Source organism: Anarrhichthys ocellatus, unplaced genomic scaffold (genome assembly GCF_004355925.1).
Source record: "Anarrhichthys ocellatus isolate YVR2014 unplaced genomic scaffold, GSC_Weel_1.0 scaffold1, whole genome shotgun sequence".
Taxonomy (NCBI): domain Eukaryota; kingdom Metazoa; phylum Chordata; class Actinopteri; order Perciformes; family Anarhichadidae; genus Anarrhichthys; species Anarrhichthys ocellatus.
The window spans coordinates 1,863,080-1,877,640 of record NW_022280031.1 but is presented as its reverse complement, the minus strand read 5'-3'; the positions used below and the strand labels follow the sequence as shown (position 1 = coordinate 1,877,640).

Sequence of the window (14,561 nt, the reverse complement as noted above, 5' to 3'; positions counted from 1 at the left end):
ACACACACACACACACACACACACACACACACACGTGTGTATATGCATACGCCTGCTCTGTGAGAATTATTGTACATCAGCCTTGTGTCTTTTTCCATATCTGTAACAACAGCTTGCACAAGCAACAAATGTACAGTAGCACAGCCATAGGCTGTATTGGTTATGATAAAAAAAAAAAAAAAAAAAGAGACTTCAATCAAATTTAAAGTTAAAGCAAAGTTAAATTAGATGTCGTATCGAAATGACAAGGAGCCTGTTATCATTCCTGCATCACTGGCTCAGTGTTAGCACTGCCACAGCATTTGTACTGGAGGAAAACAATTATTATCTCCAAATAGGGAGGCACCATCCGTAGAAATTTTAATTAAAAAGACTGGCGTGAGTTTCATCTCAGTGTGACAACTCTATTATTTTACAATTAGAAAACAGTCTCCTAGCAGAACAAATTCAGCTCCAACGCAGTGACTTCCACTGGCAGTTTAAGTGGGCAGGCCCAGCTAATCGTTTTCCTGACCTTGGCATTCTGATATCCAGCTGAAGTAGTGAGGTGAGGCTGAAATTAGAGTAATTATTCAAATGTGGCGTCACTGAGCTTTGTCGCGGGTTTGACTCTTGAGCTTATAAACAGAAGCCCGGCACATATTTTCAGCGTGTTGCCTCGTTACAAAGAGAATAAATCTACAGCGGTTCAGATTGTGTGTGTCCATTGGTCACATTTTAAGAGCACCTGTGTAATTTATTATTTTCACTACACTGAGCACATTTCCCCATGAATCTCTATTTTCCAATTTGCACATCATAAATCGTCTTCGCTGTCCCTACCTTCATCTGGATCGTTCCTGGCCGAGGCCTCCAGGAGCGCCACGCTGGCGGCGAACGACACGTGCCTCTTGGACTCTTGCTGGAGGTTGTTGGCATTGCGACCCTTCTTGTCAGCCTTCCGCTTCTTGTTTTGCATCTCCTTCTCGTACACCGCCCATCTCTTCAGCTGCTGGGTGCGCCGCTTCTGGGCAGTCCGCAGCCTCTCCAGACTGGGCACTTTGTCCAGCTGCTGCAGCTCCTGGATCAGCTCCAGATGGTTGGCCATGGCGCCGGGTCGGAGGGACGGCAGCAGGGGATGTTATGGGTGGAGGGGTGAAGTTTGGGGGAGAAAGTGTGATTCTAGCGAGGGCTGCACCTTCGGCCGTGGTCTCCTCCAATCATCATCATCATCATCGTCGTCCCTAAGCACCAGTAAACATCCTGAGTGAGGAGTGAGAGAGAGAGAGAGAGAGAGACACACTGTTCATAAATATCTCAGAGAGAAACATTTACTACCTGGTACTGCAATAAATACATAAGAAAATAAAATGTGGACGTAGTTTGATGCGGCGTTACACTTCCAGTAAATCCTTTGAAAGATACACCGACAATCAAAAGTGAGTATTGGTCTGATGCACCACCGCAAAGTGCACAGAGATGCATTTTGCATCTCCTAGTTATAGAGACGCGAGTACCACGCAACCAAGCACTGAATAACGGTTTGCTTGTCACATGTTTCCACTCTCTGTCAATTGTAAATGAAATCAGATTTATGTTCTACTGAACACTCTTTGATTCACATCGAGGTGAAACAAAAATGAAAGCAATGTCATTCTCATAATCGCTTCATTTCCTTCCATTCACTGGCATGACACACACTCCATGCAGATGATGCCTTTAAGGGTTCAGGAAAGGGGACACATGTACCTCTATGAAAAAAGGAGGCCAATTCTTCCATTTATATCTAAACGACAGATATGAAATATGAATGAAATGATTAGCATGGGTTGCAGTCTCAATTTTCCATTTGCTTCGTGAGCCGTTGTAGACATCTGTACCAGCCGCCATCAAGGTCAACCACTTCCTGGAAGTTACAAGTAGACGGCAGTCTGATGAGATACTGATAACAAGAAGAAGACAAAAGAAAAACTACTCGGGCAGTGAGCTAAAGCGGGGATTCACGCTAATGTAGCCTTGCTACACATAACATGAACACATGAACTCGCTCTGGTTTTCCTCTCTGACCACTGAACGTTATGCTGCCAGTGAAACAACAAAAAAAACAGCTGACTGTATATTTTTATCTGCCAAGAAAGCAGCACACTGTATGTATACATATCTTTACAAATGATCGTATAGATTTGGAAAAACTAACAACATAACGGGTCAAAAGCAGAAACATGCACATTTAAAATAAACCGTATTGTAGTTAAATAGAGTAAACACAGAATAAATGCAGGTAGAACATCTTCAGGGACTCTATTCAGACCACTTCCTTGAAACAAAACTCTTAACAATGTACGGCCGTTATAAACCCTCTCCTGATAAAAGTCCAGCCCACACAAATACACACATAAATGACACTTTATATGATTTACGTAACTTTAAAAACAAAATATACAGGTGTTATGTATCAAACTTACTATTTCACCGATGCTGATAAATATTTCCTCATGTCTGCAGCCGTTCACTCATGAAACCAGCAGCATCGTCTGATAAAATGCCCCACAATGCAATGTGCTACTACATCAGCCTGCCACCGACCTTATGCTACATTTCCTCTGCACAACTGGTACCCAACTGCTGAAAACATGGACAGGAAACACACAGTATAATCACTTCCTACAGCATCCTACAGTGTGACAAAAGACATCCAAACCCAAATGAAAGTCGGAACTAAACCTTGGCCACTGTTTGAGACCTTTACATGCATTAAACGGCACAAAGTTACTCTCCTGACTTTCCTCTCTCACAGAATTTCACAAGTGGAGATCGAGACTATGAGAGCTTGTGTGAAAAGTAGAAATGACTTTTACACAGCAAACTGGTTTACGGCAAATTATTCGTTAAGACTGGGTCCCGATCCAAAGGTCAACCACAAGAGGATGAGCACAAATCACTGTGGAGGAATTTAAAACTGAAAGCTGTCAGCAATTCTTTCAAAGAAGACATGCGGTGGATGCAGCAGTGTCGAGTCTTCAGTCTCTAGATTGATTTGTCTATTAAAATAAAAGATAAAAGATTTTCTGGTGTGAAAAGCAAATGTGCGGCAGTAGAAGCTGGAAAGAAGTCGGTTTAGTGTTGGTGGTAGTCTGCAATGTGGGTGAATTTCACTTCTTAGCCGGACCATTTAAGATCTTTCTAAAATCTGGTCAATATACAGATATTCATCATTTTGTCCATTTAAAAAATGTCTATCATCAACATAACTTGCTCTACATTTGAGGTCAACATTCACAACATACATTTCTGTTATCTGTTATATTTCTTTGTGTTGGAGATCATTGTGTTCATCAGATCACCTCATGGATGGAGTTATTTGGAATCTAGGCATTTGTCAACATGATTCAATAATCTAAATAAAGGATTGTTTTCATCACAATGAGTGTAAGTAAGTGTAAATCAGAGTGTATCAACACACTTTGGAAAAAAGAATTGCAGAAAGAGAAGATAATATCTAATTTATAAAAACCTAAAATTCAAATAAAAATAAGTTTATTACTTATTCACACAAAGGCTGTAAATAAGAATTCTTCTACAATGGCTTGAATGTAAATATATTGTGAAAGCACTGCTACAGCCATAAATACTGAGGTAGTTTGTTCCGTCATCTGCTGCTGACACGATGTTCCTGATGGAGGCACATCTGCTCAAGTAAAGACATGAAGCAGACTCCTCTTCAGCGTGAGCCAGTGCTCAAGCAGGAGGCGCACCATGCTGGGTGAAGAGGATGAGGAAAATAAAAAGAAAAGGTCATGAGCAGCTTTTTAATCTTCGGAGTTTCAAACAAACTGCAATCCTAATTGTTTTGCTCATATTATACTTCACTGTGTATATATATATATATATATATATATATAAATAAAACATTTGCTTAGCTGTGAAGTTTTCATTGCCTTGTTTTATATGTGAAATTAAGGTTCCCTCAGCTGAACTGCAGCCAAAAGAAATGAGCCGCCCTTCTCCGGTTTATAGGAGCCGAGTTCAGAGAAGGAGCTGATGAAATAATAAATGCTCCACACGATCGGACACACACACACACATTCACACAGCGCGCTGGCTGCCAAGTTACAACACAAAAAACAAAGACGGTCGTGGAAAAAACACCCTTTTGATCGTCGTGAAAGGACGCCTCAAACAAAGAGCGCTCTACATCTGTGTCTGTGTAGGTGTCGATGTTGCAATGATGCACTCCAAGGTGTCTTTTATAAGTCGTGCCTTCTTTTGTATACTAAGATACATCAGAGTGTATCTTCACCGAAATACAAATATATGTTGCACAGCAGACCTCGAGGAAAAAGTCAGTTAATAAATAAGAGTGAAGTTAATTTATTCATAACAGCATTAATCCAAATATGACGTAATATTTCCACTGGGATGAAGTGTTTAAGTACATCACAAAAGGAGCCGCAGACAGTGAAGCTGATCCAACGAGCAACTGGTCTAAGAACAACTGCGCTTTAATTCACAACATGCAGAGTTTTACAAGTTAAAAGTTTCCTCTGATGCACAGTGAAGCTTCCGGACACAGCGTACCCCCCCTGTCCCTGTCTCTCTCTGTCTGTCTCTCTCTCTGAGATGCGAGTGCAAAGTGAATTAACTTTAGACAGGATGTGTGACAAACAAGGAACGTCCAGTGTTTTCTTTAGCCGTCTTTGATGGTCAATGACATTAGTGCCGGGAATATGAAACCCAGGAGCTACTGTTGATCAAATCAGGGGAATCAGAGCAGCGGTAATGATATTACTCATAAACACACACACACACACACACACACAGCTAGAGACAGAAAAAGCAGCGAGTGATGAAAACAGACCCAGACAGACTAACAACTTCTGCATTAATCGGCGACTGACAGCACTAATTGTTGGCTGTATGTAAAGCACTTTGAATGTCCTTGTTGTGAAAGGCTGTTACTTTCACAGAGCTCTCACTGCACTGGCTTCATGTAAAGGTATCATACAGCACACAATGAGCAAAGGGAATTATCACGTCAGTATCGGTTTGATTTACACACCGAAATATCAGTGTCCTCCGCCTGTCCAGCTGGTATCCTGATGAGAGAGTCTCTGAGTTGATAAGCTCGCCTTTGCACACGGTGTATGTTACCGAGTGTCAACCGTGATAAACCTAACGAGCAGCACATAGTGGACTTTATGGCTCGTTTGTCGTCTTGTTTTACAGGCTGTGCTACCATGGAGCATGTTGGAGGACGCTAAATGAGCCGCTCATTGGTATGCAGATAGAGCGATATAATGATTCGTCCAATAATCCCTCATGAAAAATGAAACGTTAAGTATTTTGCTAGTCAATTCATTGTTTAAGTGATGCTTTCAAGCACAAATGAAACATGTTTGATGATTTGAGGTTCTCAAACTTGAGAATTAACAGCTTTATTTTGTCTTACAATATAGCAAACTGTGGGTCTGTTTGACAACATCCCCTTGTGCTCCAGGACATTTTTAGTTTTCTGATGTTTTATTGAACAACTAACATACAGTATATAATGAAACAATAGTTAGTTGCAGCTGAAGATGTCAGCGGGTCTTCATGAATGATTTCACTGAACTACACTCGATTTCATTTGATCCAGATGTGTTTCCCAACTTCTTAAACCAAACCAACGCCCTTGATAGTGATAAAGTTGTCATGTATACAGCAGTACGAGTCTAATCTATGAAGTCCTTCTTATTTCAACACTCTGATCAACTACTTGATTTTTACCGATACTCATATAAAATACCAATCTCTGGGTGGAGACGATGCTGCCAAACAAGCATGAATTTATCCGAGAACAGCACAGATTTTTAGACTTAAGTATTTTCCTACCCCCTCTCAAGCACCCGAACGCCACCAAAAACCCACACGAGTGATCAGGACGACTGGGTGCCTGAACAAGCGTGCAGCGGTTTCACTGCTCATCTCACATCGTGCCAGCTCGACCTTTTCTCGTGCATTATTCTGTGGGGGACATTTACAGAGAAGTTTCCATTCCACACACAGACTGTCGGCTCTCTCTCACAGATCATAAACCTTAAGAGTCGCTCACGCTGATCTGTGGTCTTGTTTCTGTAACATTAACAGCAGGTGAGTGAGAAGATGACAGTAGCGCAGCCTTCAGGCATTTATCAAACAGCAGAAGACGGAAGAGAACAAATCGTTTGTTGCCCCCGACGGGAGATCGACTCGCACATTAAGAACTTCAGCAGCGCGTGAAAAGCAGACGATGCAAACACTCCGTGTACTTGACACGAGGCAAAGACAAACTGTTTGAAGATATGTAAAACTCGGGGAGCCGTGGGCAACGGTAAGGCCTCTGGTGATATCACAGCCGGTCCCCGGGGCCAAGGCAGCAAATCACAGATTGACCTCAATCGGCTCCCAGGCTGCAGATAAGAATGTGGCACTGCACTCACACTTTGTGTTTTTACCATTTTTTTGTGTGAGAAAAAAAAAAAAGAAAAAAAAAAGGGAGGCACAGCCGAACGTTTAACGATTTTCAGAACAAGAAGGTCGGGCGATGCACACCTAGCAGCTGTAGCTAAACAACATTTATGCCAATGTGCCAATTACTAGCAGTTCTGCCAGTTTTGTCCGTGTTTTTATTGGAGTTGTTGTTTTCATAAATGGCCAGCTGCCTACGCATCACAAAAGCTCCCACTTTGTTGTGATTACAAGATCACAAAAATGCAAACCACACCACTCACACTCCTGAAGTAAATATGAGTGGTCTGGACTTTAGACAATGCTCTTTCTTTGCCAAAAAAAAGACAACAGACGTCTCTCTGGGGCAGACTTTCCATTTATCTTTCAGACTCAAACTATAACTGCAGCTGATCCGTCAGAGCAGAACATGTAAGCAATAAAAAGACACACAATATGCTAGAAAAACCACCCCCATTGTTCAAGTTAAACATCTTAACAATGCATTATCACAAGCTTGGAGCTTTGAGTAGTGTATCTCACCGACAGAGAACGAGGCGGTCTGAACATTTCGCCTGTCGTGGCCGCCTGACGGTCCAGTACAAAGCCTCTGTCACTGAGCATTCAGGTCCATTATCTCCTTTTCATCACCGACGGCTATAACGCAGCTGTGTGCGTTCATGAGTTTCCACACTTATGAGAGCCAAACGTCCTCTCAAGGACAGAAACCAGAACTCTAAATTATGGACGTTTTAAGAGCCCTCGCTTGATAAAAAAGAGAGACGTTTTAAAATTAGAGGTATATGAAAAGGGGCTTAAAAAAAAGGAAATGAATCAGATAATGAATGCCTCCAGTGAAGGCACAAAAATTATAGCATCACAAAAGTGTGTGTGTGCGTGTCCAGCAGTGCTGACATCAGCTTTAATTCACTAATATCTCCACAAACCAGCTGGATTGAGGTCATCCTGGCCCCTCCATCATCCTTATGAAGGTGATTTGGCAATGGACGTACAGTATAGCTAATGGCAGCACAGTACAGCTCATAATACACCACAGGCAGGATTTCATCTAAACCTCGTATTAGTATCAACTATCCAGCTAGAATATTTCATGTTTAGGATACTTTCTCTTCTTCTCTTCCCGCCTCATCATGCTGCATATGTACATGTTTGTCAGCAGCATGGACAAATGTGGAAAACTACTCAGACTCTATGAACCATGGAATCAGATCATTTGACCGACTTCTTTCCTAAAAACAACTTGGGTTGCTCTTCTGTAGAGTTGGTTGTGGTATCAAAGCAAACCTGCTGTTACCACCAGGAACCACAGGTGTCGCCAAATCAACCAGGACCGAAATCTTTGAGAACAAATGACTCAGCAGCTCAGTCACTAAAAAAAAAAAAAACTGCAAAGTATCAGTACTAAGAAAAGAGTGTCAACGGTGTCAAAAATGGTCACTCAACCGACGACCCATGCTGGAGCTACCGGTCTGTTTTATCTGTAACTACAAGGCTGCACATCCTCCAACAGTAAGAGAGCCCCTCCACCACCCAGTGCACAGGGCAGGCATTGTGAGTTTGGTTCATGAAGAGTTTAACGAGTCAACAGAAAGTTAATTCCCCGTGCATGGAGGCATGCGTTTCTTCAAATCTGCATCTGAATCCATTTGAATTTTTAAGCTAAAGTCGGTCACTTGTGTTTAATGTTTTACTTTGAGTGCCAAGAGAATTGTAGAGAGAATACGTTAAAACTAATTGACTTATAGCTCAGAATGAGGACCGGTGGTCGAACACCAAAAGGCTTTGAAATCTTCCCCCTCATCACCTCCACCTCCTCTCATCACCTTCAAGACAGTTTAATTAAAGGAGACGGTTTTAACATTAGTCCTTCTTATTTAAGGAGAATATGGACGTAAGAATTTAAATGGGAATTCTGCTTAAAATGATGTCATCTGACTACAAAAAGTGACAAAAACAGAATGGTTTTGTTCCAACACTGGCACATCTCCATTCAGTAGCTGGCAGGATTTTATTAATACTTCAAATGGAAACCATGTCTTTTTCCATTCCCTCACTTTCAGCCCATCATGAATGTCTAATGTCTTTAAAAATGCCCCCATAGCCCATTACAGATAACCACAATGGTGTTCTTCTTCAGGTGCTGAACATATCTGACAACCAATTACTTCACCTGTTTTACTTCTGACGAGGACAAAAGACGAGGACAAAAGACGAGGACAAAGAGGTGCGACGTTTCACAGTCGCCCTCTCAGCTGTAACGGGCAGTTATAGGAGCGAGTTGCCAAAATAAGAAGACTCCACCCACTGAGGCCGACCCCGTCAATCAGCGAGAAGAGGAAGAAGAGGAGGAAGAGGAGGAAGGAGGAGACGGCCGAGCACTGGACCACAACGTAGTGCATGTGTTTGTGCTGGTGAATCCTGCTGTACTTGCACAGTCTCCTCCTCACAGTTCATCACCTGCTGTTATGAGGATACGAGCTATAATGCCGTTATCGGTCTCTGTCTGACACGAGCAGATGCAAAGACAAAAGACACACAACCAGGCAGCCGGAGACAAACACGTCTGGGACAAGAGGACGTCTACAGCAAAACAGAAGAGGGCTGAAATGATTCGTCCAACGACGGGAAATTAACATCGATCACAATTTTGAGTCATTTTTTCAAGCAAAGGTGCCCAGAAATATCTGATGCGTTTCTTACTTTCCCTTTGTCTTATATGATAGATTTTTTTGGATTAATGGTCGGATAGAAGAAGCAATTAAGAGACACCTCCTTGGGCTCTGTGATGGGCATTTTGGCAATTATTTTATTAATTGATCAATTAATCAGGACGACATACTCAAATGTCTCGCTTTGTCGTGCTTTGTTTGTTAGTTCACAGCTAAATAGAACAGAGGAAAGCTGAAAATAGTCGCTTTGCATGTTATGGAAACTAAAACTAACGTATTTCTTAATTAGTTGCCAAACTGATGCATTTCCTCTGGATTGACGGACTGATTTATTGCTTAATGGTTTCGGTCGCATGACACACAAACAAACACACACACACTCGCTGCACTTTGCATCACCAATAATGTCAGTAACAGTGCGTGACATTTAGCAGTGAGGAGGCGTGTGCTGTGTCAGGACGCTCCGCTTGGAGACACAGCGGCGGCAGTGTCGCACACAATGGGCCAGTGTTTGTGTGTGTGTGTGTGTGTGTGTGTGTGTATCTGCATTTTATCTACATGTGTGTATTCATGCAGGCTGTGCAAACCCCTCTATGTCATGAGAAAGTGTACACGGTGTTCGCATGCCTGCTTGCTTGTAAAACTGTGGCCTCAGCAAAAGGACGTGAAGCTGTGGCCCTCACCCTCTGCCCCGTCTCGTCACCGCCAGATAGTCGACGGACTTACAGCTGTTGTACAAGCGACACCGACCATCACAGCTCAGATACAAACACTTCTCCTGAAACCTTCTTTCACTCCAAGATCTTCAATCAAACGGACCGACTTCATTTCAGGGGGTTTTATAGCAGAGGAGACAATTTACTATATTAATTTAAGGTTGTTTTCTTAAATTGGAAATTCATTATAGGATTTCTTCGAGGCCCCAGTGTGAAATGTAAGATTTAGATTTGTGAGACTTCTGGAAGAGCACAACGGGATTATTTTTCTGAGACATTTGCAATAAATCCAATCGATCCAATTTCATGTTTTAAATGACCGACGACATCGTCTCATTTCAGGAATTAACTGAACCATAAAAGGCTTTAGCTCAATGACTGTTCCGAGTTCATAATTGAGCCTTTCCAAAGTTTTACGGTCAAAAACCAAAAACAAATCCATAACATCAGACTGTGCAGTCCTTTTTCAACTCGCTGTTGGTGAAAGTGACGGCCTCGGCTGACATATTAGACCGGACGAGAAATCAATGCATAGCTCCCTCTTTGCACACCAGACGAGGTTCGACAATGTGGAGCATTTTTCACATGCTAATCGGTGCTTAAAGCGTGTAGCACACATGAATTATCTTAATGTTCAATGTGTTGTACTGATCAGGACTCTGTCCGTTTCCAAGCCCCTGACTTTTTACATGCCAAACCACATGATTATTTATTGTGTGCTCCCATTCAAGCTATGTATCAAAAATGACAAATGCTACCTTTTCACAATAATTCAGCTTTATGCCATGATTTCATCAATTATTAAGATCTAGAAAGACAGTGACAGGGCAAGAGACATGTTCAGATGATCAGACAGTTTGTAAACAATCCAACAAGCTTAGTCAGATCATCTAAAACCAGTAATCCCCCCCCAGGGACAAACCCTAACATGACGTGCTGCGATTGAGAATTAATTCAAATGTGTTAACAGATACAGATAGATAACATCCGGCTTCTGCCATTCTAAATATAGGTTGGACAGTTCAAGAACTACTTATTGTATGAAAAAGATATTGTAATAATATGTACAATAGCATATATATATTATATATCACCCTGTTTAATTCAAATGAACACATCTGCAAGATGAGAAATGATGATGAAGAGCTAAGAGAAGTTGCAAACCACTGATATTTGGAGGTAAAAATCTAAAAAGGAGAACACCAGAAATGTCACTAACGGCGTCTGAAACCCGCTTTTCATCCGCCCTGCATCATAATTGGTAGAATTAAAGTTTCCAAAACAGACAATTTTCATTCTTTCAATACGACTGAGTGCAACACCATGAGGACCTTCTGTTATCCTCATTTTAAAAAGAGTACCGCCTCTCGCCTTCCACTGTGGCGGTTTGATGATACGTCGTACAAACTAGGTTATTTTCAAGGATTACAATAATCGCTCTCTCGCTCAGGGAAACTGCAGAGTTGCTGTGTTCTTGGTTTTCTCTTCTGAGTGAGTTTCCCTAAACCTAATGGTTTGTTTAAAGCTTGAATTATCCTCTACTCATATATCTTGCCCTGCTGGACTATTGATCCCAGATCTAAACGGTTAACTCGGTAAATTCAATGTTATCGCCACAGACAGGAGCGATGGCGAAAACTATGAATAAACAGACGCAGTCGTAATGAAGCTGAATTCCTTTTCAATGCTCAGACAGAAGGAGCAGCTCTTGAACGCATTTCACTGCAAACCGAAGCTTCAAAACTGAAGTTGTACCCCGAGGTCCTTGGTTAACGAGCAATTAATTTGGGCCCCGAGTCGGTGTTGAGTAAACACTGCACAAAAGGCTAATGACACAGCACATGGCCATTAAAACAGGAAGCAGTGGGTTTTGACTGCCGCACGGAGATTTGACATCTGACCTCTCTGACAACCGCAGCCATTAGCCGAAACACGACCCCTGGCCGTGTCAGCCCAAAGTCACTGAAGTCAAACTGACAGAACGCAGGTCTGTGTTTGGAGAGACGGACACACACACACACACACACACACACACCTTACATTACTCACTGTACACCCACCCTGCATAGAGCTTGAGTTAGTGCTGCAGTTCCCCTCAGTCAGTTAAACGCTGATATTTCTAGTCTTTCTAACGCTGTGCATCAGTTGTTTCACCTAAATTCTTTCGAATAATGTGCTTAAATTCCTGTCCTCTGTTACATAATGTCTTGATCCTATACACTAATTATGTATTCTATATGTTAATCTGTTAATCAGGCCGTGTGTTGCTTTGCTTTAACTAATCACCGACTCGCTTTTCATGCATTTCTCCTGCACGTCCTCAAGCGGGAACAAAAAGGACGTTTTCATGAAAATGACAACTCCATTATTGTGCATCCCACTCAATCAGCACTTAGTGAAATTAGATTACTGATCGATATTTAAAGGAGCTGTATTCAACAATCTGAAAATGAATATAGCAGCAAACAACTATTGTCTATGTAAAGACATGATGGATTAATGTCTAACCTAAGCAGGGAATGAGGTGTCTCTCCCTCTGTGTGTTCTTAGCAGAGCTTCTCCTTGCTTTGTTGACGTAGTCGTGCCAGCTGTGCATGCTTTTAGTGCACGTGAGCGTGACCCACTGGCTAGCTCACGGCCACCGCTCTGCACTGCGCTCATACAGCTGATAAAGCCGCCCCGACCGAAAGCGTGGTTGCAGAAGAGTAGCCCCCGCCCTCAGGTTCCCCCTCAGGTAAACACTGTTAGCTCTGTCAGACACTTTCTCCGTTGTTTACACTGTAAGCGATGTTAGCACCGGGAGCCGCCGGCTCACCGTCGCCATGTTGAGAGCTGTTAAGAGGCATTCAAAAATGCTCCCAATCCAGTATATTGCACTTTTCAATTTCCTCTCCCATTACGTTGAGTTATGTTCTGAACGTGTGTCTCGGCTCCCCCCGGCAGCAGCAGCAGCAGCTTCCTATCAAACCCCAAAAAAAAGAGAATAAACCTTCTTATTCAAAGGCAGAGGATAGCAGAGGAGTGTAAAGAAGAGGAGCAGCTGCTGCTGTAAACAGATAAACAGAAAACAGGGCAGGCTTCAGTGAGCCATGGAACTCCTCTCACACACACACACACACACACACACACACACACACACACGCGCGCACACGCGCGCACACACGCACACACACGCGCGCACACACACTAACACACAGACTCAAGGACTCAAGGACTCAGATCCTAAACGAAGATGTGTTAAGTCGAGAAAGCTAACCTGGCTCTGTCCAACGGTAACAAAATCCACCAGGAATTCAAGACTTTTTAAGCTATACAGCTTAAAATTTTAAAAAATAAGATATCTGATCAAAGAATAAGTAAAGCAGACAGAAGTTCAATGCCACCTTAAGTACTTTTTACAGTTCTAGATACTCTATAATACAAAGGTTTGTTACCCCGCCCTGAATATTAGGATCATTCCAGTTGACTGGTAGACAAACCCAGGAGGCAACCCGTGCTCAGATTCATAAACAGCAGATATAATGCAGAAGAATGGATGCAAAAACATGTTTTCTAACAATTTTGATATCTACTTTTCATGGAACTGCTCTGATCAGTGTCCCAGGAGAAAACGTGTCTTATGTCAAAAGGTGTGTTGGTGTTGCAGCAGTGCACCACTTTTCCATCTATCCAGTCAATACTCTCTCTCTCTCTCTCTCTCTCTCTAAGTCTATCACGTCTTCCATCCCTCTCTCCCTCTGCGTCGTCTAAGAGGACGTTTTTATTCTGTCTGGATTACTTGTCCTAGTTGGTGCTGGGCGTGCCGGTATAGGGAGAGAATTTATTTCCTCCGGTGGAGCCTTGATTTAAAGCACTTAGGTCAACTAGATTCTGGGTCATTGTCTCCCCTGTCGTAATGAACCAGGGCAGAGGTAGACGGCAGACTGCGTGTCGACTAAAGCAAGGTGTTGGGGGTGCTACAGGATGCTACAACCGGCCAACACTTAGGTAACCACTACGGTGGCTTTAGCGTTTGTGCCCAAAAGTAATTCAATATTCCACCGTGATACACGTGAATAAGGTCAAACTACATCAGCTTATAGCCACATAAGCTGTTTACTTGATGCTTGTGAATAACTAAGAAAGCAATCTTGCAGTAAATCTAAAATTTCTCTTCCAGGACTGATCCTGCAGGGCCTACTGACCAACATGTGAGTGACCGACATATTAATCCCTGCTACACAACCCTGCTGGCCCTCCAGTCCTGCAAAGTCCACATTGTAATTCCTGTTAACCTAATTCATGGTTGTACGTCGTGCTGCCTGACACAGCCGGGTCAGCACCGGCCAGGGCCAATAGTCCTGCCATTGTACCGCCTTCAATCCAGCATTTAGCCGAGTGGACAAAAGACCTCAGAACTCCCCTGAATGGAAAGGCGTGAGACACGGGGGTCTAGAAAGTCCACAGAAGAAGCCTGACTACAGAAATGAAAAAAAAGTCATGTTCTCACATTTTACGGGCAGTATACTAACTCTAACCCTCCAAGTAGCAGCAGACTGTGTTCTTACATTCTCCTTATTTGGCCAATAATAACTCACTACTTAATTATTTAAAGAATCTACTATGACACCAGAACAAACACAATCTGCTTCTTGCTTGACGTCACTACATTTTTCCACTTTGCTTGTGGCAGCATATTTCTATATCTATATATATATATAAATAATATATA

General features: G+C 42.5%; 1 protein-coding gene across 2 annotated transcripts in view; it reads right to left on the bottom strand.

Moving 5' to 3' along the window:
- ppp1r16b (protein phosphatase 1, regulatory subunit 16B) overlaps positions 1–14,561 on the bottom strand; it is an 85,059-nt gene that overhangs the window by 53,997 nt on the left and 16,501 nt on the right. The window contains exons 1-2 of one of the 2 annotated variants that reach the window (XM_031870633.1): positions 2,445–3,784; positions 823–1,242 (exon numbers count right to left, since the gene is read on the bottom strand). In XM_031870633.1, coding sequence (XP_031726493.1) covers positions 823–1,087 — 265 coding nt within the window. In that variant the 5' untranslated portion in view covers positions 1,088–1,242; positions 2,445–3,784. Of the gene's footprint in view, positions 1–822; positions 1,243–2,444; positions 3,785–14,561 lie in introns of those variants that run through there. The other variant, XM_031869805.1, reaches the window with a different exon arrangement.